General features: G+C 45.4%; 1 protein-coding gene across 3 annotated transcripts; it reads right to left on the bottom strand.

Moving 5' to 3' along the window:
• Positions 1-5,652: 5,652 nt before the first annotated feature.
• PPP1R3F (protein phosphatase 1 regulatory subunit 3F) lies at positions 5,653-27,083 on the bottom strand. 3 transcript variants are annotated; one of them, XM_016153282.2, is made up of 4 exons: positions 26,619-27,083; positions 13,497-13,552; positions 13,208-13,287; positions 5,653-10,742 (listed from the first exon to the last, which is right to left on the bottom strand). In XM_016153282.2, the coding sequence occupies exons 2-4, from the start codon at positions 13,528-13,530 to the stop codon at positions 9,459-9,461; spliced, it is 1,398 nt and encodes a 465-aa protein (XP_016008768.2). In that variant the 5' UTR covers positions 13,531-13,552; positions 26,619-27,083; the 3' UTR covers positions 5,653-9,458. The 3 variants fall into 3 exon arrangements, with proteins under 3 accessions (XP_016008768.2, XP_016008769.2, XP_016008767.2); XM_016153283.2 differs by lacking the exon at positions 26,619-27,083 and adding an exon at positions 24,781-24,844; XM_016153281.2 differs by lacking the exon at positions 26,619-27,083 and adding an exon at positions 22,747-23,759.
• Positions 27,084-27,270: the final 187 nt, after the last annotated feature.

Raw genomic sequence — 27,270 nt, 5'->3', positions numbered from 1 at the left:
GCTCCTCAAAAAAATCTAACAAAACACATACGGGATCTGTGAATGTTGAAAACTACAAGAAGCTGATCAAAGAATTAAAAGACCTAAATAAATGAGAATACTTACTATCTTCATGAGTTGACAGATTCAATATAGTTAAGATGTCAATTGTTCCTAAATTGATCTATAGATTTAATGCAATTCTAATTGAAATCCCAGCAGGATTTTTTTGTAGATGCAGACTAATGATTCTAAAATGTACATGGAAAAGCAAAGGAACTAGAACTGTCAAAATCATTTTGAAAAGGAAGAACAAAATTGGAGGACTAACTTGGATTTTCAGAATTACTATAAAACTACAGTAAGCAAGATAGTGTGATATTGGAACAGGGATAGGCACACTTTGTAATATATCAATTGGCCATATTTGTGTGTTAGGGTGTGACTATGAAGGGCCAGCACATGAGAGTTCTGTAGGGTAATGGAACAGTCATGTATCCTGAATATAGTAGTGGTTATGTGAATCTATACACATGTTAAAACTCACAGAACCCCCAAAGTCAGTTTTACTGTATGACATTTTTTTTGATAAATTTTTAAAATTCTGTCAATCAAGCAGGTAAAAATTCTTGCTTTCTGTAAAACTGTTTTAACACAGGTGTATGGGTGCCTAATAGCAGTCTTGCTTATTTTGAGCTATATGAAAAGGGAATCCTATAGCACATCCTCTCTTATATCTGACTTCTTTCACTTAACTTTCATCTGTGTGTGGTTTAGTTCATTCCATCTCATAGCTGTGTAGTATTCCATAGTGTCAATATAACACACCGTATTTATGTATTTCTTGTTGATGTATAATTGGATTATTTCCAGATTGTTGCTTTAGAAATAGTTTTACTATATGAACATTCCCGTATCTCCCTCAGGTTTACATGTCTGTACAAGAATGCTTACCACAACTAGTTTAGTATGGCAAAAAAAAAGTAAATCATACACGACCTAACCATCCAATAGGAGAATAACTAAATATGGCTATAATAAATGATGACACATCATCAAAATCATTTCAGAACATATGAGCCACTGTTTGGATAAGTTACACTAGGGCTCAGTGGGGGTGGTTGCAATGACTCAGAGCTCTATAATGACTCCAGATGGTTCACAGTAACCTTTAGGGCAGTGAGCTCACTGAGCCTTTCTCAGGGTTCCCCATGGGTAGAGATGAGTACAAATAGGAAGGATTCGGTGACATAGGCAGCTGGCCACACAGAGCACTACAGAGAGGTCCTCAACTGATCCCCAGATCATGGTTCTGATCTCAGAACTTCCCCACCTGCCTGACTGCCCTGAGCATTTCCAGGAAGGCAGACCCTGGGCTATGCCTGAGATGACCCAAGTCAGTTCTTCCCCACCAACTCTGAGCTGCTCCTCCTTTTGGACCAAATCTGCTTTCTTGTCGACTCAGATTCCCCTCCATTCATGCGCATCCCATGCACGGTGGGAGTGCAACTGTGCCCATTACACGGGTGAGGAGACATGGCCAAAGAGGGCAGGAGCTAGGCCTGCAGCCCATAGCTGGCCAAAGTGCAGGTTGTGAATTGGCCATCCCTCATCCTGCAGCTGTACATCCCCTCAAGCCATAAAAAGCTTTTCTGTTGCCTCCACCTCCAGGCCTGTGTTTTCCCTATACCAGCCACCCTGATGCATCTACTTGCCCCAGCTAGGGATTCTAGACCCAGCATTCAGGCCCTGGGAGGGGACTGGGTAGAGGCAGAGCTGACATTCAGCCAGGATCTGAATAGAGATTTGGTGGCCTTTTCCTAAACCCTAGGTTCTGTTGGGGCTGCCCCCAGTGCCTTCAGAATTCAGTGCTATGCCCTCAGGAAAGTCTGAGCTATAACCAGATCTGTCCTGAGATCCAGGCCACAGAGCCTGTCCATCTTGTGCAAAAAAGCCTATAATCCAACCTTTCACTGAAAATAATTTAAAATATAACATCTTCCCTTTAATCACAGAAATGAGCTTCTGGTAGGAGGAGGAAGAGCAGAGCAGGAGAGGGAGTAAAGCCATCTGCAAAAGACTCTGAACAACATTGACTAAGACCAAGGTCCTCCAGGAGAAAGGGGCAGAGCTTTCCTTGGGCTTCCCCCAGCTATCCACGCACAGAGAGTGAGGCTTTGGGGGAAATCCCATCCTGGGGCTCACACCCAGAGGCCTGTGACCCCCTCAGGTGTGAATGTATAAACCTCTGCCCCTCCTCTGTCATCTTTGAGGCCTTCCAGATCTTGGAAATATGGCATCCCCTGCTGGCAAGGATGGGTATCATTGTAATATGGGTAGTCCATGGCTAAGCTGTGCCTGGTCACACTAAGACCTCACCATGGAACCAATGTTCCTGAATGAAAGGGAAATGTCACTTTGACTTATAAGGAAGCTCGGATTTGGATCTGGACTCACCCTGGACCACAGATATCCAAAATGGGAAGTGGAGGGGTTATAGGATATAGTTGGGTGACAGCCAGGCTGAGAGATGAGAGCTGAGGACAGAGAGCAGTGGCCGCGGTGAGATCAAGATATTGATCCTAGTAACAGGTAAGAGAAGGAAGAGGAATATCAGGAAGGCCCTGCAAAGGACTGTGCTCAGGGATATTGAGAACACAAAAAACACTCAGGGCCTCAGTTTCCTCATCTATACACTGGTGGTAAAAATACAGTTGACATCATGGAGTTGGTATTGGTATAAGAAAAGCACGATTCATGTAAGGTGATCAGCCAGTGTTTAGCACAGAGTAACTGTGAGGTATATGCTGATGGTGTTGCTATTGTTATTATAAGAATGACTCAACCTTAATTAACTAGTGATATGCTGTTCCTCCCCATGGAATGGGTACCTTGTTCCCATCTGTCCACCTCTGTGGCTCCAGTGTGGGGACAATGGCAGTCACCACAGAAGTCTGGTGAGGGAATGGGTATTTGAGAGGCAGAACACTAGCTCCCAAAAGATGTCCAGATCCTAAACCACAGGACCTGGAATATGTCACCTTACATGGCAAAAGGAACTTTGCAGATGTGATTAAATTTAAGCATTTTGAGATGAGATTATTACCCTGGATTATCTGGGTGGACCCAATGAAATCACAAGCGTCCTTACAAGTAAAAGAAGGAGGCAGGAAAGAGAGGATTTGATGAGAGAAAAACTCAACTGGGTATTTCTGGCTTTGAAGAGTGAGGAAGAGGGCTCGAGCCAGGACTGCAAGCAGCCTTTAGAAGTTAGAAAAGGGAAATGAATGAATTCTTCCCTAGAGCTTCCAGAAGGAATGCAGCCCTGCCAACAGCTTTTGAGACTTCTGACCTCCATAACTGGAAGATATTACATTTATGTTGTTTTAAGCCACTAAGTGTATTATAAATTTATTACATAATCAATATGAAACTACTTAAGAAGGGAACACATGTCCTCCCCGCTCCCTTCCTTTGTCCCTCTCAGGCCCTCATTTCTGTCAGAAATGTCCAGTCTCATGGCCCCTATGAGATGGTGCCCCATATCCTCTGTCAGCCTCAGAGACAGGGAGAGACTGAAGAGGGTGCAGGTACCCTGGAGGAGGGTATGTGCAGACCCAGCTCCACTCAATGGGGCAGGCTGGGAAGGGGCCTGGGATACCAAGAGACCCCACCCTGCACATTATCCACCTCTATAATACATGCACTTGAATGTGGTGACAGACTGTCATGAATGATAGCGATTGTAAGAGTTCTATAGGGGGTTGATGACATTCACTCAATGCTCCCTCTGTGCCAGGTACTACCCTAGGTGGCTGACATGCTATCTCATTCAACCTTCACCATAACCCCATGAAGAGGAAAAGTTATTACCCTGATGACAGAGGAGCATAGAGAGCTTGAGTAAGTTGCCCATTGTGTGACATGGTAGCAATTTTGTCCTAGACTGTCACTCCAGAGCCCTTCCTCTTGCCCACCTTGCTACACTGCCTGGACTACTAGATCAGTCAAATGTGGTCATTAGTGAGAGCCATTACACATATTTTCCCCAAAGCTCATAACTACTCTGCCTGGTGGGCATTAGCTCCCTTTTATGAATAAGGAATTAAAGCTAGGAGAGGTCAGGTAACTTATCCAAGGTCACACAACCAGGGCTTGGGGTTTTGGCTTTTAAATGAGATCTGCCAGGTTCTAAAACCACATATGAATGAGGTCCAATGGGAGATGGACTCCAACATCTGAGGACAAAATGACAGATCTTATCTATCCCCTGAGAGATAGGGATGTCCCCACACTATGGCTCATGTCAAGAGACACAGAATAAACAGTTCCCAAAAACATGACTTCTACAGACAGGCCTGAGGGAGCCTTGGTAACTTCCAGGACTGAAAGCAAGACCTTGAACCCAGGGGAAGTTCTGAAGGAAGTAGACAACCTATACTTCATGGTCTAAACAAACTGGGGTCACCAGTTTGTGTGGAGGAGTCCCAGAGAGCCACTTTACTCCCACTTCTCACTGCCTTTTGTTTTAGTTGTTTTTTTTTTACTGTGAAATGTACATGTTAATGAATATTAATTCCATATCCACTAACGACCACCCGGTCCAAGCAGATTATTATCAATATTCCAGAAGTCCCCTGGGTCCCTTCCCAATCACATCTCTCCCTCCTCCAAAACTAAACACTATCATGACTTGGTGATAATCATTCCCTTGCTCTTCTTTATAATTTTACCATTAGTAATGAATTTGCTCTTCTTGTTTTTGAACTTTGTGTAAATGGGTCATATAGTTTATAATCATTTGTATTTGGCTTCTTTTGCTCAACATCATGTCTGCATAATTCATCCAAGCTATTCCATGTAGTTGTAGATCTTTCACTCTCATTGTACAATATTCCATTCTGTGAATATACAATTTATTTATACACTTATTGGAATGTCTGGGTTTTCTATTTGTAGTTTTTAATATATTCTAGGTTTGAACCTATCACCACCCACATGTGCTTCAATTATCTTCTCCCAATTTGTGGTTTTCACTCTTTATGGTGTCTTCTGATCAACAGACATTATTAATTTTAATGTAATTGAATATTTCATAAGTTTCATTTATGGTTAGTGTTTTTGTGTCTTGTTTAAGAAAAACTTCTCTACAATGAGTTTATGAAGGTATTTTTCTGTTAAATTCTTAAAATTCTTTTGTTTTGCCTTTCACATTTAGGTTTGGATCCACCCACAATTATTTTTGTGTTGTGAGTTAGGATCCAATTTCATTTTTTTCAACGTGGATAACCAATTGTTCCATTTATTGAAAGTCCAGCCATCCCCCTCTAGTCTCACAATACCTCCTTGGCCACCTATTCTGTATCTTCGTATGTGTAGGTCTGTTTCTGACCAATGGTCTTTTATTAGTCTGTCTATCCTTAGAGCAATATTATACCATCTTAATTGCTACATAATAAGTATTATAATAAGTATGGGTGTCCTGGCTAGTTGGCACTTCTACATAAATTTAAGAATGAGCTTGTTATGATACGCACACACACAAATCTATTGGAATTATGACTGGATGTGCATCTAACCTACAAGAGTTTAGAGGGAGCTGACAGCTTAATGACACTGACTCTGCATTTGCTGAACACATTATTAGTTATTTGGTCTCTTTAAATGTCTTTCAATAAGGTTTTTTTTTTTTTCAAAAAAGATCTTGCTCTTTTGTTCATTTCTAGGTAGTTCATAAATGGTATCTTTATTAAAAATTTCCAGTCATTAGCATATAAAAGGAAGAGATCTTTAAATATGGATTTTGAATCAGAAATCTTTATATTCTTAATAATTCTAATAATTTATCCATGGATTATTTTGGATTTTCTACATACACAATGGTATCATCTACAAATAATGACAGTTCTGTTCTTTATTTCCAATCTTTAAATATTTTATTTCTTTTCCTTGCCTTATTGTGCTTGCTAGGACCTCCAGTACAATGCTGAGAAATGTTGATAGCAGGCACACTTGCCACATTCCAAATATCAAAGGTCTTAACATTTCACTTCTAAGTATGTAGTTTACTGTAAATCTTCATAGATACCCTTTATGTTAAGAAAGTTATTCAACTAACTTGCTAAGATTTTTTAAATCATGCACAGATGTCGAATTTTATGACCCTTTCTCCTTTGTGGTTTTCTCCTTTAATTTGCTAATGGACAAATTATGCCAATGGAGTTCAAATGTTAAACCAGAGTGAAGTTTTAGAATAAATCCAACTTGGTTATATTTTTTTAATGTACAGATAATCCCTGAATTACGACGGTTTGACTTACAATTTTTTGACTTCATGGTGATGCAAAAACGATACACATTCAGTAAAAATCATACTTCAAAATTTGAATTTTGAGCTTTTCCTGGGCTAGCGATATACAGTACAGTACTCTCTTGTGATGCAGGGCAGTGGCAGCGAGCCAAGGCTCCCAGTCAGTCATGCAGCCACAAGAATAAACAACTGATACTCTAGTGTTTTGTTACCATCATGTTTTGATTGTTATATTTTGAGTTTTCATATCCTATCACATCTACAAAACACCCATCTGTGTCTTCTGCTCCTGGCGAGAAGAGAAAGGCAATTATTCTTTAGGTGAAACTCAAGCTAATTGCCCAACTATAGATTAATGTAAGTGTTCTGAGCACATTTAAGGTAGGCTAGGCTGAGCTATGTTTGGTAGGTTAGGTGTATTAAATGCATTTTCAACTTAACTATATTTTTAACTTACAATGGGTTTATTGGGAAATAACCCCATTATAAGTCAAAGAGCATCTGTACTGAACTTTGGTAGTGCTATAGACTGAATGTTTGTGTCCCTCCAAAATTCATATAGTGAAACCTAATCTCCAATGTGATGGTAACTAGAAGGTGAAGCCTTTCGAGGTAATTAGGTCATGAGGGTAGAGCTCTTATGAACGGGATTAATGCCTTCATGAAAAAGACCCCAGAGATTGGCCTTGTCCCTTTACTCTGTGAGGACGTAGTGAGATGTCAGATGTCTATGAACCATTAATTTGGCCTCACAATATGCCATATCTGCTGACACCTTGATTTTGATGTCCCAGACTCCAGAACTGTTAGAAATAAATGTTAGTTGTTTATTAGCCACATAGTCGTGCTATTTTGTTATAGCAGTCTGAAAAGACTAACACAGGCAATTATCACTGGTTTAAAATATTTGTATCTATTTTCTTGAGATTGTTCTGTAATATCTTTTCACTCATCAGGTTCTAGTATCAAGATTACATCGGCCCCATAAAATGGATTAGGAATGTCCCCTTTTTCTACACTCTAGAATTGCTTTTGTAACATTGGAATTACACGTTCCTTGAGTGTTTCACCAGCAAACCCATCAGGACCATTTCTGTGTGGAAAGACCTTTAGCTACAGGTTCTTTTACTGAACAGGACTACTCAAATTTCCCCTTTTTGTTAAGACAGTTTTGCAAGATATGTCTGTAGTAATTTGTCCATTTTATTTCTTTTTTCAACCCAATTGCCATAAAGTTGCCTTTTTAAACACTGATCAAATTATCACAACAAAGGAAGGACACCAACACATGTGGACTTTGATATTTGACAAAGTCAGAATGTCCTCATTGAAAGACAGGTGGAATATGGGTATGCTGATTTGTTTCCACTAGCTGTTTTCCACTTCCAGAACTCTGCGATGTCATTCCTTCTGACTGTTCTGCCCTCTCTTCCTCTTTATTGCTTTGTAGATTCTTTCTCATTTTTAAAAACTCAGTCCCCACACTGGGCTAAGCATCTGTCCTGGGGTCCCCACAGTCCACTGTACCCAACGCCATTAATTAATGGAAACCACACTGCGCTGAAATTATTTCTGTGTCCATCTCCTCCATAGACTGCGAGCACCTTCCTCTGTGTCCTCAGAGGAAAGCAGAGGTGGTCAGTCAACAATTATGGAATGAAATGGAGCTTATAACCACTGAATGACCAACTAAGTTCTCTAACAGTCTCTCTATATTTCCCCACATACATTTATTTGTTCCTTCATTGATTTAATTCAAGGTATACTTTCTGAGAACCTACTATGTGTCAGGAACTGTTTTAGAAGAGTATTCAGCGAGGAAAGAGAAAAACTAGAAGAGTGTGGTATTGTGGAAACCAAGTAAAGAAAGGATGTCAAGGTTGAGGAAATGATCAACCATGTCAAATGCTACCAACAGATCAAGTAAGATGAGGTCTGAGACTGGACCATTGGTATAACAATGTGCATGTCATCAGTAATTTAGTACTCTTGCTGAAGTGGTTGGGCAAAAAAATCTGAATGGGGCTATTTCAGAAAAACTTTGGAGCCCTAGAGAAGAACTGAAGAAAGCTGATTAAAAAAAAAAAACATTAAAACCAAATTTTTTGCTGTGAAGGGAAGTAAATAAATATATGGTTCCATTTTGCTGAGTTTTTAATTTGCATACAGTAAATATATTATCATTTATTTCAAAGCTTCTGGGTTTCCTGTTTAGAGTTAGAATGCAATGTCTATGGATGGCAACTCTGGTATGAATTTTTTACATAAACTCCACTGTCCTTTCTGAAGCCTTACCAATTTGAGGGCAGAAGGGTTTCCCTGCTGGTGTCAAAGGCTGCTTTTTTTCCAGTAACTTTGAAACCTTGTGGCTGATTCACAACCAAAATCCCCATATCCACAGCTGACCATATCCACCACCACAACCACATGTGTAAACACCAAACCCTCATGTGGCCACCATTCTTCCTCCCTCCCTGGCAGAATGTAGAAATGACCAAAAGACCTGCCCCCTAAAGACCACCAGATCACACATATTAGGACTATACAGTGAGGTGACACAGATCCTCAAGGACATATTGAAGTAGCAGCAGCAGGAATGACCACATCCCACCTCCCACTCCCTACTGTGGTCCTCTCATAGAATGTGACCACTCTGCACACTCATTTCTGAACAGAAAAACACTGCACAGCAAGACACATCATTTCTCATAGAGCTCTATTGTGGCATATAATAATAGTTACTCTATATAAATTAAATTAAAAATAAAGCTCCAGCAGGTTGTACAGGTTGGCTGTTAATAAATATATCTCTGGGTAATTGTGCCCCAAGACCAGCTCATGACCACTCTCCCTCATCCAGAGAATTATACAAAAATAAATACAGGCTGGGGGCATGGAGGACATTCCCATTTCCATTTTGAAAGTTCTCATTCCTACCATCCATCTCTCCCCTGTTCCTCTCCACTGGTATCACCATAGCAGTCCTGTGCTGACTAGAGAGCTTAGGGTTGGGGAAGCTTCTCTCCAGTCAAGCATCCTTAGAAGCAAAGGACCCCTCACTGTACAGGCCATTCATCCCATCTGAACCCTCTGGGGTTGGTGCAACGGCTGCCCCTCCCCAGATCCCAGAGAGGGAGACGCCTGTTATTGCTGGTCCCACAAGCAGCTCCTACAAGAACCAGGCCAAAGAGAGGCAAAGCATAAGTATCAGGAGGGACATACCACTATTTAGAGCCACAGGGACCACCACCAGGCCAGCCAGAACCCCCAGAGTCTGGGTCAAGGGCCCCCAGAGCTGGGGAGGTGAAACACACACACATTCTGCAGGAGCTGCTAGAGTGGGAGACCTCTTTGGGGGCTCAAGACTTAGGCCTGAACCCTCTTCATCCTGGGAGCTCACATGAGGCCACACCAGGCTAGACGGGCATACTTCAGCCCCCAAAGTACCAAGGAGGGTGAGATTTTGCCCCTGTAGAACTGCACCAGCTGGCTCCCTGACAGATACAGGAACCGAGCTGTCTGCCCACTCAGTGGTTAACTCCATATGGGATTCTGTCCCTCCCAGGGACCCAGATGTTACTCTATTCATGTGCAAAGAGTCAGTGTCCTTGCCCATCCTCTTCTCTGGATCCCCAGTGAACTGACCCTCTTTACCCAGAACTAGAGGGTTGTCACATCCTGAGCCCTCTAACCACGGGAGCCATACATCTCCCATAGTGGCTACCACCAACTGGGCCCCGGAGAGGATTTCCGGAGGCGATTCTTTGGGAGTGCCCCCTTCTGGGCTGGAAGGTATCATGGAGAGCCCCTCTTCACCCTCCCCCTCATCAGGGTCCTCGGTGTCCTTGATGAGCTCCACACCACGCCCCAGCCGGGCATAGTGCAGTGTGATCTCCTCGGCCAGAGCACTGTTCAGGGCCCGCTCAGGGCCAGGCCACTTCAAGATCAGGTCGCGGTCCGTGAGTATGCCCAGGGGATGGCTGGGGGATACCTCCCCATCTGTGGAGCCCTCCCCACCACTTCCTGCCCCACCTGCAGCCACAGCAGCCCGCAGGCGACTCAAGTGGGACAGGTAGAGCTGTTCCAGCTCCTGGTCAATGGTGTCCTCACCAAGCAGCTCCTCCAACCCACTCACAACCTCCAGACCCCCAGGTGGTTCGTCCGTAATAGCCCCCACCATGGGGTCCTTTTGCCCCCTTCCATTCTCGCTTGACACTTCCCACATGGCCTCCACCTGTTGCTGGCTAGGTTCCAGGAGAGGCCCAGCTGCTCCCTCACTTGCATCAGGCCCTGAGGCCTGGTCCCTGGGGGAGCCACCCAGGCCACAGAGAGAGGAGGAAGGGGGAATCCTGATGGCCGGTGCCTGGTGGACCTCTGCGAAAGCCACAGGCAGCCTGCTTCTGGGGACGTCACCTTCCTCTGGGGGTTTGCCAGTCACTGTAACTTCAGACACCTGGAACCATTGGGGGGGGGGCGGGAAGGGGGGGAGAAAGGGAAGGAAATGAAGTAGAGGAGGGGACGGGATAAGCAGAGACAGTAAGAACTGGTAACATCCCATACCCAGCCCCACAGGTATTTCCAGATAAAAATTTTAAAGAGCTCTCTATAATTCTCTAAATTCCAAAGACTATGTTGTCTATATTAAAATAACTAAATTAAATGAAGTAAAAGGAGGCTTCCTGAAGATTATAAAGCTGAGGAATTCAGTGGGCACCAATATTTGCTGAATGACTGTCAGTAAATACTGTTGGTTGACCTCCAAAACATAACCAGAATATCCATATGAATTTGTGTTTTTCTTTAAAAAAAAATTATTTCTTAGCTCTGTCTTTAACAAGGCCTGGAAACAATGACCAACCTAGTAGCAACAAGTACACCTAGCACCCAGATCTAAATATCATTCTCCACTAAAAGGAACCAAGGCTCCTCAAATAAATGGCTGTTTCATTTTTAGGGCAAGTAAAGTACGAAATGAGTCTGGGACATACTGCCATACCAGAATGTCAGGAAGTGCTCAAAGAATGATGGGTATGTGTCAAAAGGACTCTGAAGCCAATCTAAATAAGCTTCCACTGGCCAGAGGCAATTCAATTTAAGCATCAAAATAAATAAGGACAATGAATTGAAACTCATCAAATATGTTTAAAACTCATGAGTTAATAATGATATACCAAAAACAAAATCCTTTATTTGGTCACCTTTGTAGAAGTTCGTTTCTTCTGAAGACTGGTAAATAAAAGGGGGAAAATTAAGTATTTACATAGCTTTTTCTATATAAACTATATACCTTCAAGGTATATTCTGTCAAGGTAGCCAGACAGTGAATGTGAGAAAGTTTTTCTTTAGAGAAAATTTCGAGCTAATAAATGAAGTGGGAATAAGTAAATTAAACACAATATAATTGATTCTATTTAAATTAATAATAGATTATATCTAAGAAATTAACTCTAGAACATTAATAGTTTAATTAATTTAACAATAGATCAAATTAATTAAATAGAATTAATAATTTAATAAAAAATAAGATGAGAAATGTGTTTCCACATGGATGCAATCAGTCACATACAGGCTATGGGAAACTACAGGACAAACAAGGTTTCTTGATCAAATTGCAAAAACAGTGGGGGAGATTTAAAAATCTAGAAAGATCCATCAACCAAATGCAATGTGTTAACCTTGTCTGGATCCTAAAACAAAAGGAAATATGAACTTTGATCGAACATTTGATGATACTAAGGAATTATTGTTAATTTTCTGAAGTATGATGATGGCACTTTTGTTTAAGAGTTCTTGATTTTCCGAGACACAAACTGAAGTATTTATGGATAGGATAATGTCTGGTTTTTTTCCAAAATAATCCTATAGAGAATGGGAGGGGAGGGGCAGGATATGAAAAAGTAGGAATAGACATATGCTGAAATTTGTTGAAGCTGGGTGACTTGTTGAAACTAAAGTGGGTTCATTACACTAGTCTTTTATCTATTCTTGAAAATCTTTGTAATAAACACACATACACACACGCACCCCACTCCAGAATTTCTCTACCTCCCTGCCAGCACCAGCATCACTTGCCTGGACCAATGCAGTAGCTTCCTCATCACAGTCCCTCTGCTTCTGCCCTTGTTCCTACAATCTACATCCCTCACAGCAGCCAGAGAGAACCTATTAAATCCTAGTTAGATCATGGCTCTCCTCTGCTCATGATCCTCCTGTGGCTCCCTTGTCGCTCAGAGTAAAAGCCAAGTCATATCCATGGCCCATGAGGCACAACACAGTCTATCCCTGCCACCTCTCTAACCTCATTTCCTTCCACTTCCCCCTCACTCACTGCTCCTCGCTATATATCACACACATTAGTCACGGCCCCACCTCTGGGACTTTGTACTTGCCAAGACATTCTTCCCCTAGTTATCCACATGGCTCTCTCACCTTCTTCAGATCTTTGCTCAAATCTCACTTACACTAAGGCCTTCCCTGGCCACTCTAAAATCTAAAGTTGCAAAAGTGTCCCCCCATTCATTCATTCTCATTCATTCATTCTCTCTTTCTCTCTCCCCCCCTCCATTTTTTCCTTAGTACTCATCATCATGTAAAATGCCATATATTTTAACTATTATTTTGTTTTGTTATGTCTCACTCCACTAAAATGTAAATAAGTCCCATGAAGACAGCATTTTTGGTTACTACTATATTCCCAGCATCCATAACAGTGCTTGGCACAAAGCAAGCATTCAATAGATATTTACTAAGTTAACAAATGACATTTCGATAAGCCCCAGTAAATAACTGCATGCTGCCCCTTCATCATCAGGTTCTGATTTGGAGAATCTCCCCTCAACCTAGGGTGGTCCCAGAGCAAACAAGCCCCCACCACCCAGCCTCCTATCAGGCATCCAGAGGCTGCCAGGGCCTGCTTACCTGTAGTGTCATCTGTGGCCATGGACGGAGAGGGGTGGGAGCCACGAGGGGACCCACTGACTCTTGAACATCAGGACGCTCTGTTGGAGAAAAGAGAACGGCAGTGTTGGGGCAAGGCAGGCCTAGTTTGGTTAAGAAAATCTGTTCCAGCCATTGACAGTTTTGCCTCTGAAGCTTTCTGTGACAGTCTAAGGTAGAGGGTGTCTCTTAATTTATACAGAATGAAAAGGGGAGAAAGAAAAAAATGATAAATATAAGCTAAAATTCCCACCACCTGCCAATTGCTTACCCACAGCAGGGGTATTATCATCTGTGCTCTTCATCCTCAGCTCTTCCTCATTAGGCCTGTGAGGCAGAGGAGAGAATACATGGATCTGATACCATGAGAGGCCAGTTCTGCCACCCACCAGCAATTTCTGAGCCTCTGTGGTGGCCCACCCTCACCTGACAGCTGTTGTTTTCTCTTCTGCTGCCTTCTTCTATCTCCTGATTATAAAAGTCCTATACACTCATTGTAAAAATTTTACAAAATACAAGAAAGCATAAAGCAATAAAAAAGTCACACATCAGCCAGAGGCAATCACCATTCCCATTTTGGAAAATTTCATTCCAGACATCCTATGAAGTCATTTAAATTCTGCAGATATAATTTCACAGCTGGCTTTATCCATTTAACAGTAAGAAGCATCATTACATACTTATGTAAACATTTGAAATGGCTGCTTACTACTCCTATCATATGAGCACACCATAAGGTATGTAGCCAATCCCTTCCAACTGAGCAGCTAGGTTGTTTCCTCCATTTTACTCTCACAAAGCAGGCTTCAGCAGACGTTTTTGGGTATAGCTTTATAAACAATTTGGATCATTTCATTAGGGTATCTTCCTGGCTGTGGAGGAACTCATCTTTTCCAAGAAAGGGCAGGTGAGGACTTTGGGGGACAGGAGGCAGCAAAAGAGAGGAAGCGACTGGAGAATGGGAAGGTCAGCAGAAAAGATAGTAACCTGGGGTAACAGAGGCCTGGGTCCCTCTGCCAACCCTCCACCCATCATCACCATATTAGCCTGGCGGGGCACATAATCTCCCTGAGCCTCACCCTCCTCACCTTAAAACGGAGCACAGGGGATCCAGGTACACACCAAGCACAGGGAAGTCAAGAGAAATGAGGACATCAAGCTAGATACCAGAGCCTGGCACAGAGAAGGGGTTAAATCAACTGTAGATATTTGTTGGTCTTGGTCCTCCTTCACCAGGCAAGCCAGACCTCAAGGTCTGAGTGGTATAACCAAGTGTATTTCAGTCAGTCCCTGCCAGGGGTGGGGTCACGGAGATCATGGAGAAATCACTGTTCTCATTCTCACAAATGAATATCAAATGTTTACAGATTAAGGTAGTGAGGGAAGCATTAACTAAAACATGTTCAGAGACCTGACAGGAGCTGAGGCAATTGCTCAGACCTTTTTCTTCCTAGGGGTAACTTGATGATGTTGACATTTCTCAAAATGGTTGCAATATTTTGAAAACACATAATCAATTACCTTCACAGAAACAGAATATCACTAGCTGAGCCAAATAATTACTATGGTATTAGGCATTGTCCTAAGTGTTCCACATATACTATTAATTAAATCCTCACAGCAACCCTATGAGATAGGTACTTTTAATCATCTGAAGTAGGCAGTATTATTATCCTCATCTTACAGATGATGAAATTGAAGCTGAGTAAATGGCTCAAGGTCATATAGTGAAAATCAAAACCTAGGTCTTTCAGCTCCTAACTGCTTTCAACCAACAAATTGCTGCTTCTTGGGTAAGGAAGATGGGGTCTTACTCCAACCCCATCTCTGATCCTTTCCAGTAAATTGAGGTAGGCAGCAGTAATAGAAAAGATCCCTCCCTCCTCCATCATTCAGGCTTTTATTTGAACCATATTTATTTCCACTTTCCCTGCCTTCATGGGAACACGTGGCTAGGAAACCACCAGACACAGAAGTGGCTCCAAGAACTGCTTTTTATTAGTATCCTTGAGAAAGAAGTTTGAACCATGTATATAAATCTAGAGCCTAGAAGCTCCAAAAGAAACTGTCTGCCTTCCTCTATGGACTAGGGCTCATGTGTCCCACCAGCCATCTTTAAATGAGAACACTACACAGCCTAGAATGAGTGATTCCAGGAGCCCAACCATCAACTCCTACACACCACGGATAAGAAAGGGAGATTAGAAGCAAACCAGTTTGGTCCTGTACCAGTCCCTTCAGTGGCTCTAAAATCCAGGTCTTTGGATTTGTGGCCTGACACAACTTCTTTTGTGGTGTAGTCTTTCATTAAACAAAATGTCACCTTCCTAAGATCTAAAGCAAGGTTCTTCAAGACCCACAGACAGAAAGGCAGCCCTGTCTCCCAGAGGCAAGACTAGGCAAGCTGTCTCCTGCCATCTGGCCCAGAACTGACATACACGACAATCAGGTTTCTAAAAGCCACTCAAGTCTTAAATGTATGTGAGAAAGAAGGGGCAGATCTCAGGATGCAGTCAACCACCAGGAAAAAAAAAACTCCACAGTTCAGTTGAAGGAAGAGAGAGAAAAAAAAATAAAACAAGTCCTTCAGCTCCCAAATCATCTCTACTGCTGCTGAGGAGGGTGAAAAGAGGGGCAACATCCAAAAATCAGGTCAAGTAATTTAGCCAATTCCAATATCCACAAAGTGAACAGAAGTACACAGGTCATTCCCTACTTCTGAAGTCAGAAATGAAAGCAGGAGGCACAAGCACCTATTGTTCGCCCCTCCACCACAGGTACTTTTCATTGATACACCAAGTCATTTGAAAACCTTCACATCTTTCCATCAAAGCAACACCCTTCCCTTTTTACAAATGTGGAAACTGAAGCTCAAAGAACCACGTCTCTATACCCACTAACTACATGCCACTCAGACAACACCTAAAGAGGGCTCCATTTTGAAGAGTGTTTGAAACCGTAGACTTAAAAAAAAGGAAAACCTAAATACCCTTAAACTATCGTTCACAGTAAACATTCGAGGGAAGCTATGACTTTAACCAAAAGGAGGCTAGTAAGAGAAATAGAGTACCAATGTATACTGACTCACTGATCAGTAACAGAGAGGGGTTCTTAGAAAAATGGGGAGGGAGATTAAGAACAAAACTGTACCTCCAGTGTGCTTGCAAATTTCGAGAAGGAAACCTGCTTTTGGCACCAGCCCCACAAATGCCACGTGGTATCCCCTCAAGGGAAATGGGCAGTAATGGGCTGGAGCACACAGGCCTAGGGACATCCTGGGCATGTATCCTTTGGTTGCTCATGAAAACTAGTCAAAACGATGTAGCCTAGAAACCTCCTGGATGTGGAAATTCTTCCTGCCATCAGGAAACTCAATGACTGCTGGCTTAAAGCAGCACCCAGAGAAACCAGGGGGCGAGATTTCAGACAGAGGTACCATCTGCCCCAGCCTAGGCCAGCCAAAAAGGACAAAACAGTGAATCACTACAATCAGTGAGCTAATGAGGGCTGCCAACCCCCATTGAGTGGAGCATATTTTCAGTCACACCACTACTCTCACCACCTCCATGAGCACCACCAACACTCATGTTTTCAAAGAACTTGGCCAACCCAAAGTGGGTCATGTACTGAAACCCAAAGGGAAACTCAGCAGACCCCAGCTCTCGTGCAGTCAACCTGAAGATAAGTCTGATTCTCTGCGGGGGACAGGTGGCTTCAGAAACCTGACCTGTGATACCTGGAATCCTAGTTACCATGAGCCATCTGCTTTCTGAAAAGAACAGGGTTTGAAGGCAGCTGTGAAAGCCACCAAGTTATGTAGGGCATTGCTCTATCTTTCCCAGCTGTGGTCTGTGTCAGTGTCAACTCTGGGACTTAGAGACGATCCAGCAGGGTGAAGGGAGAGCAGTTGATTGTGCTGAATTTTCTTTTACAGCAGTGATTTCACTCATTTGACCATGACCCACAGTATAAAACACATTGTACATCATAACCCAGCACATCCCATGCATGTGTATATATACATATATATGATAAACAGTTCTTTTCTTGAAACACTTACCTTTACATGTTGTGATATACTGATTATTTCCTACACTATTTCTTTTAATGTTTGCTGAAATCCAGTAAATATATTTCACATCTCAATAGAGTCATGACATGTAACTTTGAGTAACCCAGCTCTGCAACCTACCAGCTGTGTGACCTGGAGCAAGTTGCTAAAACTCTATGCCTCAGTTTCCTCATCTGTGAAGTGGGAGTAATAGTAATACCTACCTCAGAGAGCTATTGGGTGGATTGAGGAAATAAGGGGAAATTGTCTATAAAGTGCTTAATAAACAACAATCCCCTCCACATTCCCACTGAGGGAAACTGAGGCTCTGAAAAGGGAAGCAACTTGTCCGACATTGCCCAGCTGGTAAGACGCATCACTCAGCCTGGTACAACAGTTAAGAACTGGGCCACTAGAGCAGAACTGCCCCAGCTCAGATCCCAGCTCTGCCACTTTCATAGTATGTGGCCTCAGCCCCAAGTCCTTAACTGTGATGCCCTACCAGTTATATGTGGAATAAGAGGATCACTCACGCTAGGTCCTCACTCTCCAGACAACTAAGATGACCCCTTTTTCAACTTTGATTATTCTGGTTTCCCCTAAGGCTGCCAACTCAGAAAGCAAGTTGAATTCCCATCCATTCAGCTACAGGTACACCTAAAAATCATTGAGGCCTTACCATGCATCAGCCCAGTAACAGAACCCTGGAAACAATGTTGAGCAAGCCCATCCAGGAAGCTTACAATTTAATGTGAAGGAAGACATCAAAAAAAAAAAATACTCACACTCATTCTTTCAACAAACATTTATTAAGCACCTGTTAAGTGCCAGGCACCATGATAGGCCCTGCGGGATTACAGAAGTGAACAAAAGCTGACCATGTCCCTACCCCTCACGGAGCTTACAGTCTAGCAGGGCAGAGGGTTATCCAATAATCCCTTAATGAAGATCTAACCACAGAGGTCAGTGCCATCAGAAAAAGGAAAGAATGCCCTAGGACAAGCGGCCCTGACCCAGACTACAGGTCAGGGAAAGCTCAAGATGCTTAAAAGGAAAACAAGCAAGGGAGGGGTAGGGGAGTGAGAGCCTGTTCAGCACACTGTGTGAGAGGTGGACTTAACCTTGAACAAGAGGAGTTTGAGACATCTTTGGGACATCAGCTAACTGGAGACACCAAGCTTGGATATATGAGGGTACAAGAAAGGGCATGGAGAAAGAGAAAGGCCAAGGAGTTAAGAGGAAAAGCAGCAGAGAGTGATCCCAAGGCAAGGGAAGAAAGAGTTTTAAGTAGAAGTGCTCAACCACTTCAAGAAAATCAAAATCTCACCTATAGAATCTAGTAGATGCAGGAGGCTGAAGCGAATGTAGAAGTGTAGGCAATTTTTAAAGGGGAGACAGCAATGAAGGGGAGGAGGGTGATTAGGTGCTGGCCAGGAGCAGCAGGTGCAGAGGTGGGGGTCAAAGGACAGATTTTTAAGACCATAGAGACACTGGCAAGTATAAAGGCCAATAGTGGACCAGGTGAGGAAGGCAGTGAAAAGCTGTCAGGAAAGGGAAACTGATTATATCAGGTTCTGGAGCAAGTGACAGAAAATGGAACCCAGAGCACATGATTGGGTTACTGGTCTAAGGGAAGAAAAGGGTCCCCTCCTCCTTTGTAACACAAGGGAAGGAAATCAGTTTGCAGGCTTGGGGGCTGCAAGTTGTGGGAAGTTCCATTCTTATGGTTTCTATTCGGTTCTTTAAAGCAGGAAGTAAGGGTCTGAAGGTAAAGAACATTTGAAAGAGTTACATCAGGGAGGAGACAAGAGTAGGTCAGAAAAATAGGACTGCCAGGCAGGGTGGAAAATTATCCTGAATTTGTAGCAATGCTCAACTGCTCTACTACACAATATTCTCTTATCGGGGCTTGCTCACTTGGCTGATAAGCACTATGAAAAAATGGGCCTGAGGAGGTTGGGATAAATAGGCTTCCTGGAGGAAGTACTCTTAGAAATGAAGGATCAAAATGAGGAGACTGCAAGGGGCCAACATTCCTGGTGATGGAAACAGCATGGGCAAAGGCCCTGAGGAAGGAACAGCAAGGCACCTTGAAAAACAATGGTGACAGGAGCTCAGAAGGCAGAGGACGGCATGAGGTGAGACTAGAGGCCACTGAGGCCAGACTGGGTGAGAGGGCAGAGGGTGCCTTAAGGCCACGCTGAGGCTTTCTTGGTCTTTGTTTTTAAGAGGAATAGGACACCTCTTAAGGGTGTTAAGCTAAGGCAGACCAGGAGGGCTCTTCCCCACACCAGCCCTAGGACTTTGGACTCTGGGAGCCTCAGTTTGTTCATCCAAGAATGGAACAGTCTATTTCACCAGGCACGCTGTAAGGATTAAATGACATTTTGGATGCAAATACTCTGCCAAGTGCCTAGCAAAGAGCGAGGTCTCTGCCAGGTCTCACACAACAAGCCCTCTTTCCACCCAGTTCCACAAGCCCTCTGACATGTCAGTGCCAATCTGTGTCTTTTTCCCTGTTTGAACCTAGCACCATGCCCAGAACATAGGAGGCCCTCAATAAATGCTTGCTGATGGATCATCTCTAAGCCTAATGGTTGTCAAAAGCCTGGTCCAGCGACCCAGGGAATGCAGCCATGTCAGTTTCTGAGCTATATCCCGATGGCTACGACCAACTTCTCCTGTGCCCCTACCTGATGTGGCTGGGCCTGGTAGAGTGGGCCTGCAGCCAACACTTCCTGAATGGAAAGCCCTCCACAACAGGACTCCCATGGGTTACAGTGATCCTCCATCATTTCCCAAAAGGGCTGGGTCGCAGGGGTAGGCTGATCTTCAATAGCGCACCAAGTCACTGGCAGCACACAGGTTTTAAAACAATAATTAAAATGTACTTGCCAAGAAAGCCACCGACCTACAGAAAATCTTATCGCTGATCTTGCAGTGAGCACCAACCTCCCTTCTGCAAGAGCTGAGATCAAAAGATAAAAAAGCTATCAAAAAGCCATCTGCCCACTTAAAATAATATCACAAGTCATGTTAGGAACCACAGACCTGGGGCCAGATACCAAAACAATTGTCTGAACGGGATGCTTCAATTTCTCCTTAAAACCGCCCATGTATTTTAAAAGAAAAACACCCTCCCACCCACCTTGGTCATGCAAGTTTTTGATTTCTTCATTCCCTTCCTTTCACACTCTAAAATGACCAAATTCCATTACCCAAACTGTTGCTTCTTACAGACAGTGCTCCCACAACTTCGGATGACAACTTGGGAAAAATGACAAAAACGAAGGTGTTTCTGGGGCACTGGAATAGCTGAATTTCTTGATCTAGGTGATGGTTACAATAAGGGCATAGATATGTAAAAATCCATTGAGCCTCATACATAACATCATTGCACTATATGTAGCCATACCTCTCAATAAAGAGAAAAAAAGGAAAAGGTTAACATGCTGGGAACACCAGGAGCAAAATGCAGAATTTGCTCTGAATCCTATCAGGCCTCTAAGAAAGTTTTTTAAAAAATGCCCCTAGCATCTCCTCCCTGGTCCTATCACTCACTACGTTGAGTGAATCTGAATGAACTGGCTCACCTCTCTGAGCTACCTCAGGTTCCCCTTATGTTAAATGGCCATAATCATAGCACCTACAGCACAGAGCATGCACAGGACTCAGGAGAGAATGGACTTGAAGCTCTTAGCAGAGATCAGTACAATCCAACCACTGTACTTTCATAGCTTACCACCACGCTTGTTACTTAACCCACGTTTGCTACCAACCAAAGTGACTGTCACGTCCCTTTAGCAGATGATAAAACTGAGGCAAGACCACATAGTTGGTGACAGGCAGAGTTTAGGAGGGGAATCCAAGGAATTATACGTGTGATTGATTCCCTATGTACTAATACTAGCTAACACTTATATGGGACTACTATGAGCCAAGCTCAGTTCTGAGTGCTCTTACTTGCCTCCTGTGAAGTAAGTACTGTAATTATGTTTTACAGATGAAGGTACTGAGGCACAGTACAACTAAATGAGTTGGCCAAGTTCACAAGGCCAATAGATGGCAGATCTGGAATTTGATCCCAGGCAGATACCAGAATCCACACTGTAAGGAAAGCTGAGCTGCCTGCCACTCTTAGACTACGCCTCAGGTTATTTAGGGGATCACAGGTCAGTGAGTGCTTGTTTGCTTGATCAAGTACCCAGGCATATCTGCCCACCAGCTGAGCTAGACCTTTCAGAACCACTCACAGCCTAAGACCTTGCCAGGACCACAAACATCTTGCTGCAACCAGAGGCTTCTAATTCCCAGCATATACAAGGTCCAAAAAGCACTCCCATTTCCAGTCCTCTCAGGACCAAGGAAATGTTTGCATTTCCCACATGTACACAGTCTATTTATCCCAGGCTAGATTTAGGTGACTCCAAAAAGAATCAAGCCTAGCTGCTGCCCTTAAAGAATTCATAGCTTTATAGATAAAATCTAGAAGAATCTTGCCTCCTAGGTTAACTGGCTTTCTCCCAGGCTCCAAATAGTCACAGGCGGTATGGCAAAAACAAAGAGCGTGAGCTTCATGTCCAGGCCCATCTGGTTCTGCCTCTGCCAGAGCCAATGTTTCCTGTGAGAGCACAAGCTTAGTCCCTCACTTCCACAGGAAGCCTCAGACTAGATTAGAGCATAATAGCTAAGAGAGTGCACAGGATTCAAGGTTAGATATAGCCAAATTGGAAAAGCCAGGCGCCATCACTTCCTTTACCAGTTTCTCCCTTTGGAACCCTGGTTTCCTGATGTCAAATTAGGGTCAGATTCTCTGCCCCCCACTGGCAAGGCCCCTGATCCACACTACCATGTCACTGCAGCTTTCTCCACTCCAGGACACCACCCAACAGTCATACCGAGTTCATTACCATCTCAGGACCTTGCACTTGTTCTGCCTGGAACACCTCTGCTCCCATATATGTGCATAATGCTCCTCTTTATCATCCAGGACTGCTTAAATGGCACCTCCTCGAGCCCTCCTTTTCCTTTTCTAGAAACTCTCTCTCCATATCTGCACATAACTTTTATCACCCAGGACTCACCTCCTCAAAGGCCCTCCCTAAACACCCTAAAACAGCTATTCCCTCCCAAACTCTCCCCTTACTCTCCTCTAATCAACTAACCTTTTCCCTGTTTGCCTGCTTACTTTTTTCCAATTATCTCCCATAGGAGCATGTATGATCCTTGAGGGCAGGAAAGATGTGTCTTGTTCAGGGCTTTACAGTGTAATTCAATAAATGAATGAATGGAATCCCAGTAATTAAAAAGCCTAGCACATGTCTTGCCTCCAGTATTCTTTGACTAACTGACTGAATGCGCCCTCCTCCCTGTCCTGGAGAGCAGGCCTAAGGGGTTCCTAGATGAGGATGCTTGTCCTCTATCCTAGACACAGCCCTGCCTTGGCGGAGGTGGCGCTGGCAGACATTACCTGCGCCTCATCGGCTTCATGCAGCTCTTCAGCTGCCTGGCCTCAGCCTCCACGGGACCCTGGCACTCGGGCTGTGGCTCCAGCTGCTGCTGCTGGGGCAGCCCTTCAGCATCAGTGGGTGTGGGAGCGGGTGCAATCCGGAGCAGGACTGTGTAGTTGCGGCCGTGGTTGTTGGCCCAGAAAATGCCCTCGGGGGTCTCATAGCGCACCACGAAGTCCAGGCGCGCCCCATCGCCCGCGCCCTCAGCAAAGGGCAGCTGGAAGGCAAAGCGGTCGGTGCGGCCGCCGTCGTCGGGCGAGGAGGCAGACGCCTGGCCAGGGCCCAGGCCAAGGCCCAGATCCAGGATGGGATCTCCTGCTCCTGGTCCTCCCGCTCCTGTCCCCGGCGGACTGCGCGGGACGTAGCGCGCTGGGTGGTCGCAGAAGGAAGCCCAGCCGTCGTGTGAGGCCCGCACGTGCACCGCCTTCTCGAAGGAGCGGTTCAGCACGCGCACCAACCCGCGCAGCACCGGCGGGCGTCCCCCAGGCACCCACACCCCGGCAACCCCGGGGACCGCTCCGGGAGGCGGCAGCAGTGCCTCCAGCTCCACCATGACGCGCCCCAAACGCTCCAAACGGCCCGGCGCAGGCGGCAGCGAAAATGAGGGCACCAAGTAAAACCCCCCGCCGGCCGGGACGGGGCACAGCGACGAGCGCTCGGGGCAAGCCTCCTCTTCCTCCTCCCCTTCATCCCCATCCTCGCCATCGTCGTCCTCGTCGGCCCCGCCGCCTTCGCCATCTTGCCGGGCCGCCGCCGCCATCTTGCCCGCCCCGGGCCCGCCCCATGGCCGGTAGCGGCGAAGCTGCGCCAGCGGCAGCCCCAGGGCCTCGTCGGCAAACAGCACCCTCCGCGGGGCCACCGCTGCCTCAACAGAGGTGCGGGGCTCGCCCGCGGCCGGCGAGGCGGGCGCAGGAGGCCGCAGCGGGGGCTCCACAGGGGCCGTGCGCGCCATATCGGCGGCGGCGGCGGCGGCGGCGGCACCGACGGCACCGGCGGCGGGGGCCGGTGGGAACAGGGCCTGGAGGGGCGGGCAGCCAATGGGAAGGCCCGCACGGGAAGGTTTGGCTCACAGGGGGCGTAGGCGGAGAGAGATGAAGACAGGTGTAGCAGACAGCCAATGGGGAGCAGCGCATGGATGACGTAGGCGGTGACTCTAGAGCCGGAGAAGCATGCAGCCAATAGGGATGCTCAAGAGGGCTTGGTGTAGGAGGCGGGATGATTGGTGAATCAATGGGGAGGCCTGAATGGGGGTGGCATGGGGTCTGGGATGAAGAGAGCAAAAGTAGTACCACTAATGGGGATATGTGAGCAGGTTTGGCATCCGGGCGGAGGGAAAATGGAATGGCTATAGGCGACGGGGGCAGCAAGCAGCTGACGGAGAGGCCCGAAAAGTAGGAGATCCCTGGGTTGCGTACGTAGGTAGTGGGAATGCAAGCTGAGATCGCGAACAGCCAATGGAGAGCCGCGCGCTGGTGGCGCAGAGGAGGTGACGATAATGGCGGCAGTGAACCAATGGGGAATCTTGTGAGCGTGCACGCCTTCAAAGGGCGGTGCCAAGGGTGGAACCAGCCAATATGGAGGCTAGAAGGAGTCCAGGAGACGATGTGTGAGCGAACTCGGAGGCAGGAATGGAGGGGCAAAGCCAATGGTAGTGGGCAGTGAAAGCGGGAGCAGGGAGCCTTCAAAGGGCAATGCGGAGGGACACGGAGGCGGGACATGAAAGAGAAGAGGCAACGGGAGTGTTAGGTGGTTTGAAGGAAGGGATGACGAGCCAATAAAGAAGCCAGAGGAGAGAACGGTGCGTAGGCAGTCTGGGCTGTAGGGTAGTCAAGCTGCATAACCATAGAATGTCTCTGGTGGATGGATTTACCTTCTCCGCAACCCTCCGTGACCCCCTTTTGCCCGCCAGCTGTGAAGCCCAGAGCCCCTGAAAGATTTAGACTGCACCTTAGGGAGATCTAAGAAAGCAAAACGGACTCTGCTGTCGCACTTACTTGGTTTCCTCTGCCCATCATCAAGGCTTTGCTCGAGTGGCGCCACTAGCCAAGAATGCCCCTGATTGTCATCCTAAGCATTCTCCAGGACTTGGCACTATTATTGAATGAATGACCAAATGAGAAATTGAACTGTTTTGTAAGATTAGCTTTTTCTAACCAGCTCAACAAAACACTGAGCCTGAATATGTCCCCGAGAGTTGATTGAGCAGATTGGCAGACACTAACATAAGCACAAATCTAAGCCCTGTATTTTTTTCCTAACTCAGCCCTCCACACCCCACAGTGGCCTCATCTCCCTTCTATCTGTTCCCATCTCTGTTCCTACTGTTCCCTCTCTCAAGAGCACTGCTTCTTCTGCTTCCTCCATCTAGTTAACTCCTTTCATTCTCCCTTTGAGGTCTCTGCTCCTGTAGGAACTGAATCGCAGCTTTTGTCTACTGAACATATCCATTCAGACATTTCACCTTGTATGCAAGGTTTTGACTGACAGCATCCCTAGGAGGGAAGTGGTCCCCCCAGCAGCACCCCACCCACTCACATGTCTTGATGTCCAGGGGTCATGGGTAAGGAAGGAATATGTTCAGCTGCAAGTAACAGAAAAATCATGAAATAATTGAAGCTTAAACAAAATAGAATTTTATTTTTTTGTCATCTAAGAGTTCAAGCTGGTAAGTAGTTCAGGGACTCCTTCCTGCCCACTCAGTAAGGCATTGTCTTTATCCTAGTCTAGCCCCAAAAGACTCTCATCCTTCAATAGATCTTGTCAGCAACCCATTCAAAACATTCCCCAAATCCACCTTCTCTTCACCCACTCCACTACCAAGCACATCATCACCTGGACTATTGCAGTAGCCTCCCTCTCACTGGTCCCTCTGCTTCTGCCCTCACTCTTACAGTCAGTTCTACACTCAGCAGTCAGAGGGATGCTGTTAAATCCTAAAACAGTTCATGTCTCTGCTTACAAATCTGTGGCCTCCTTCTCAGTAAAAGCCAAAGTCCTCACTATTGGCTATGAAGTCCTGCATCATTTAACCCCCACCCCTAGTTCCCTCTCTGACCTCATCTCCTGCCCCTATTCCTCTCACCATGCCACTCTAACCACACCAACCTCCTTAGTATACCTTGGGCAAATCAGGCACATTCCCACCTCAGGGCCTCTGCACTAGCTGTTTCCTCTGGAATTACTTAGATATCTACATGACTCCCTCCCTCACTTCCTTCAAGTCTTCATCAATGGCCCCCTTCTCTGAAGACTTTCGCCTGCCTTTCTGTTTAATCTTGCCTACTCTCCCCGACAGTTTTCCATGCAAGAGGATATAGTCCAGTACAGGGAGGAGGTGGTGACCTCTGCCCCTCTCTGCCTACCTGACTCCCAGCTCTCACTCTGCAAGGGTCCTAGCTCGCAGCAGCAGCAGCAGCAGTAGCACCCCTACCACACTCCAGGCCCCGCTCAAGTAGCTTCCTGGGACTTCGGGCCACCACTCACATTCAGTTTTCTTCCTATTTCTCTGGCTGCTCCTCACATGGAACGAGTAACAGTAAAGGAGAGATGGTTTGGGAGGGTTTAAGGTAGGGTGCAGTGCATACATTTAACCCTAAAATAGAAAACCAGACCCCTCAGGGGGGGAAGGTCCTGGGGCAGGGAACATAGCCTCAGCTTCTAGGAACTGCCCTAGAAAATAGTTACACAGGAAGTGTAGGAAATGTTCAGATACAAGTCCATGGAAAGCAAGGGGTCATTAACCTTGGGGACATCCCTAAAGTCAGCTACTCAGAAGTTCTTCTTGACAAGCACATTCCTCACCCTCTTTCTTGCTTCCAACCACATGACATACCTGTTAAGTCCCTGCTGTACACAGGGTCCCTGCAGGCCTCAACCTGAGGACCTCATCCCACCTTGGTGTGTCCTCTGGATGCCTGGCACACAGGCCATCTTTGGTCCTCAGACATGTCCCACCAACTCAGAAGTCTCAACCAGTGAAAGTTTGTTTTGAACTAATAGTAGGAAGGGTTGGGTTTCTTTTTTTTTATTGTTGACTGATTTTTTTTAGGTATTTTTTTTCTATTCGCCTTTTTTTTTTTAATCTTCACAATACCAAGCCATTAGGCCGCTCTGGGCTTTTCCAGAAAGGTGAGTCTGAGTTGAGGAAAGAGGTTCTCCTTTATTTGAGGACTTGGGAGGTGGGGGAGGAAAAGAGGTAAAGGGGTGAAGGGGTGGGTCTTGGCCACTAGGTTTGTACCATGTGAATAAAAAGCTCTTTCTAATTTCTCTTCACCAGGCCTGAAGTCAGTCTTGCAGAGGGTTTGGAGTGGATGTTGGATGACAGAACCGCAAGCCACGCAGAGCACTGAGGAGCCCAGGACTGGGAGTCTCAGACAATGCCTGTCAGGAGAAGCCCATGGGGGTTGGTCTCCCCTGTTGAACATTGGTTGGAGGGGGGTGCTTGCTGAAGTGAGGAATTACAGCTGCCAATTCTCAGACAACCT

Source organism: Rousettus aegyptiacus, unplaced genomic scaffold (genome assembly GCF_014176215.1).
Source record: "Rousettus aegyptiacus isolate mRouAeg1 unplaced genomic scaffold, mRouAeg1.p scaffold_m13_p_9, whole genome shotgun sequence".
In the NCBI taxonomy this organism is placed as follows: Eukaryota; Metazoa; Chordata; class Mammalia; order Chiroptera; family Pteropodidae; genus Rousettus; species Rousettus aegyptiacus.
This window is presented reverse-complemented; position numbering and strand designations above follow the sequence as displayed.

Coding starts and splice junctions, on each gene's coding strand:
- PPP1R3F (XM_016153281.2), bottom strand. CDS start 23,738: ATGGCGCGCACGGCCCCTGTGGAGCCCCCGCTGCGGCCTCCTGCGCCC. Junction 13,553..22,746: donor ATGAAGCCGATGAGGCGCAG/GTAATGTCTGCC, acceptor TCTGCCTCACAG/GCCTAATGAGGAAGAGCTGA. Junction 13,288..13,496: donor TGATAATACCCCTGCTGTGG/GTAAGCAATTGG, acceptor TTTCTCCAACAG/AGCGTCCTGATGTTCAAGAG.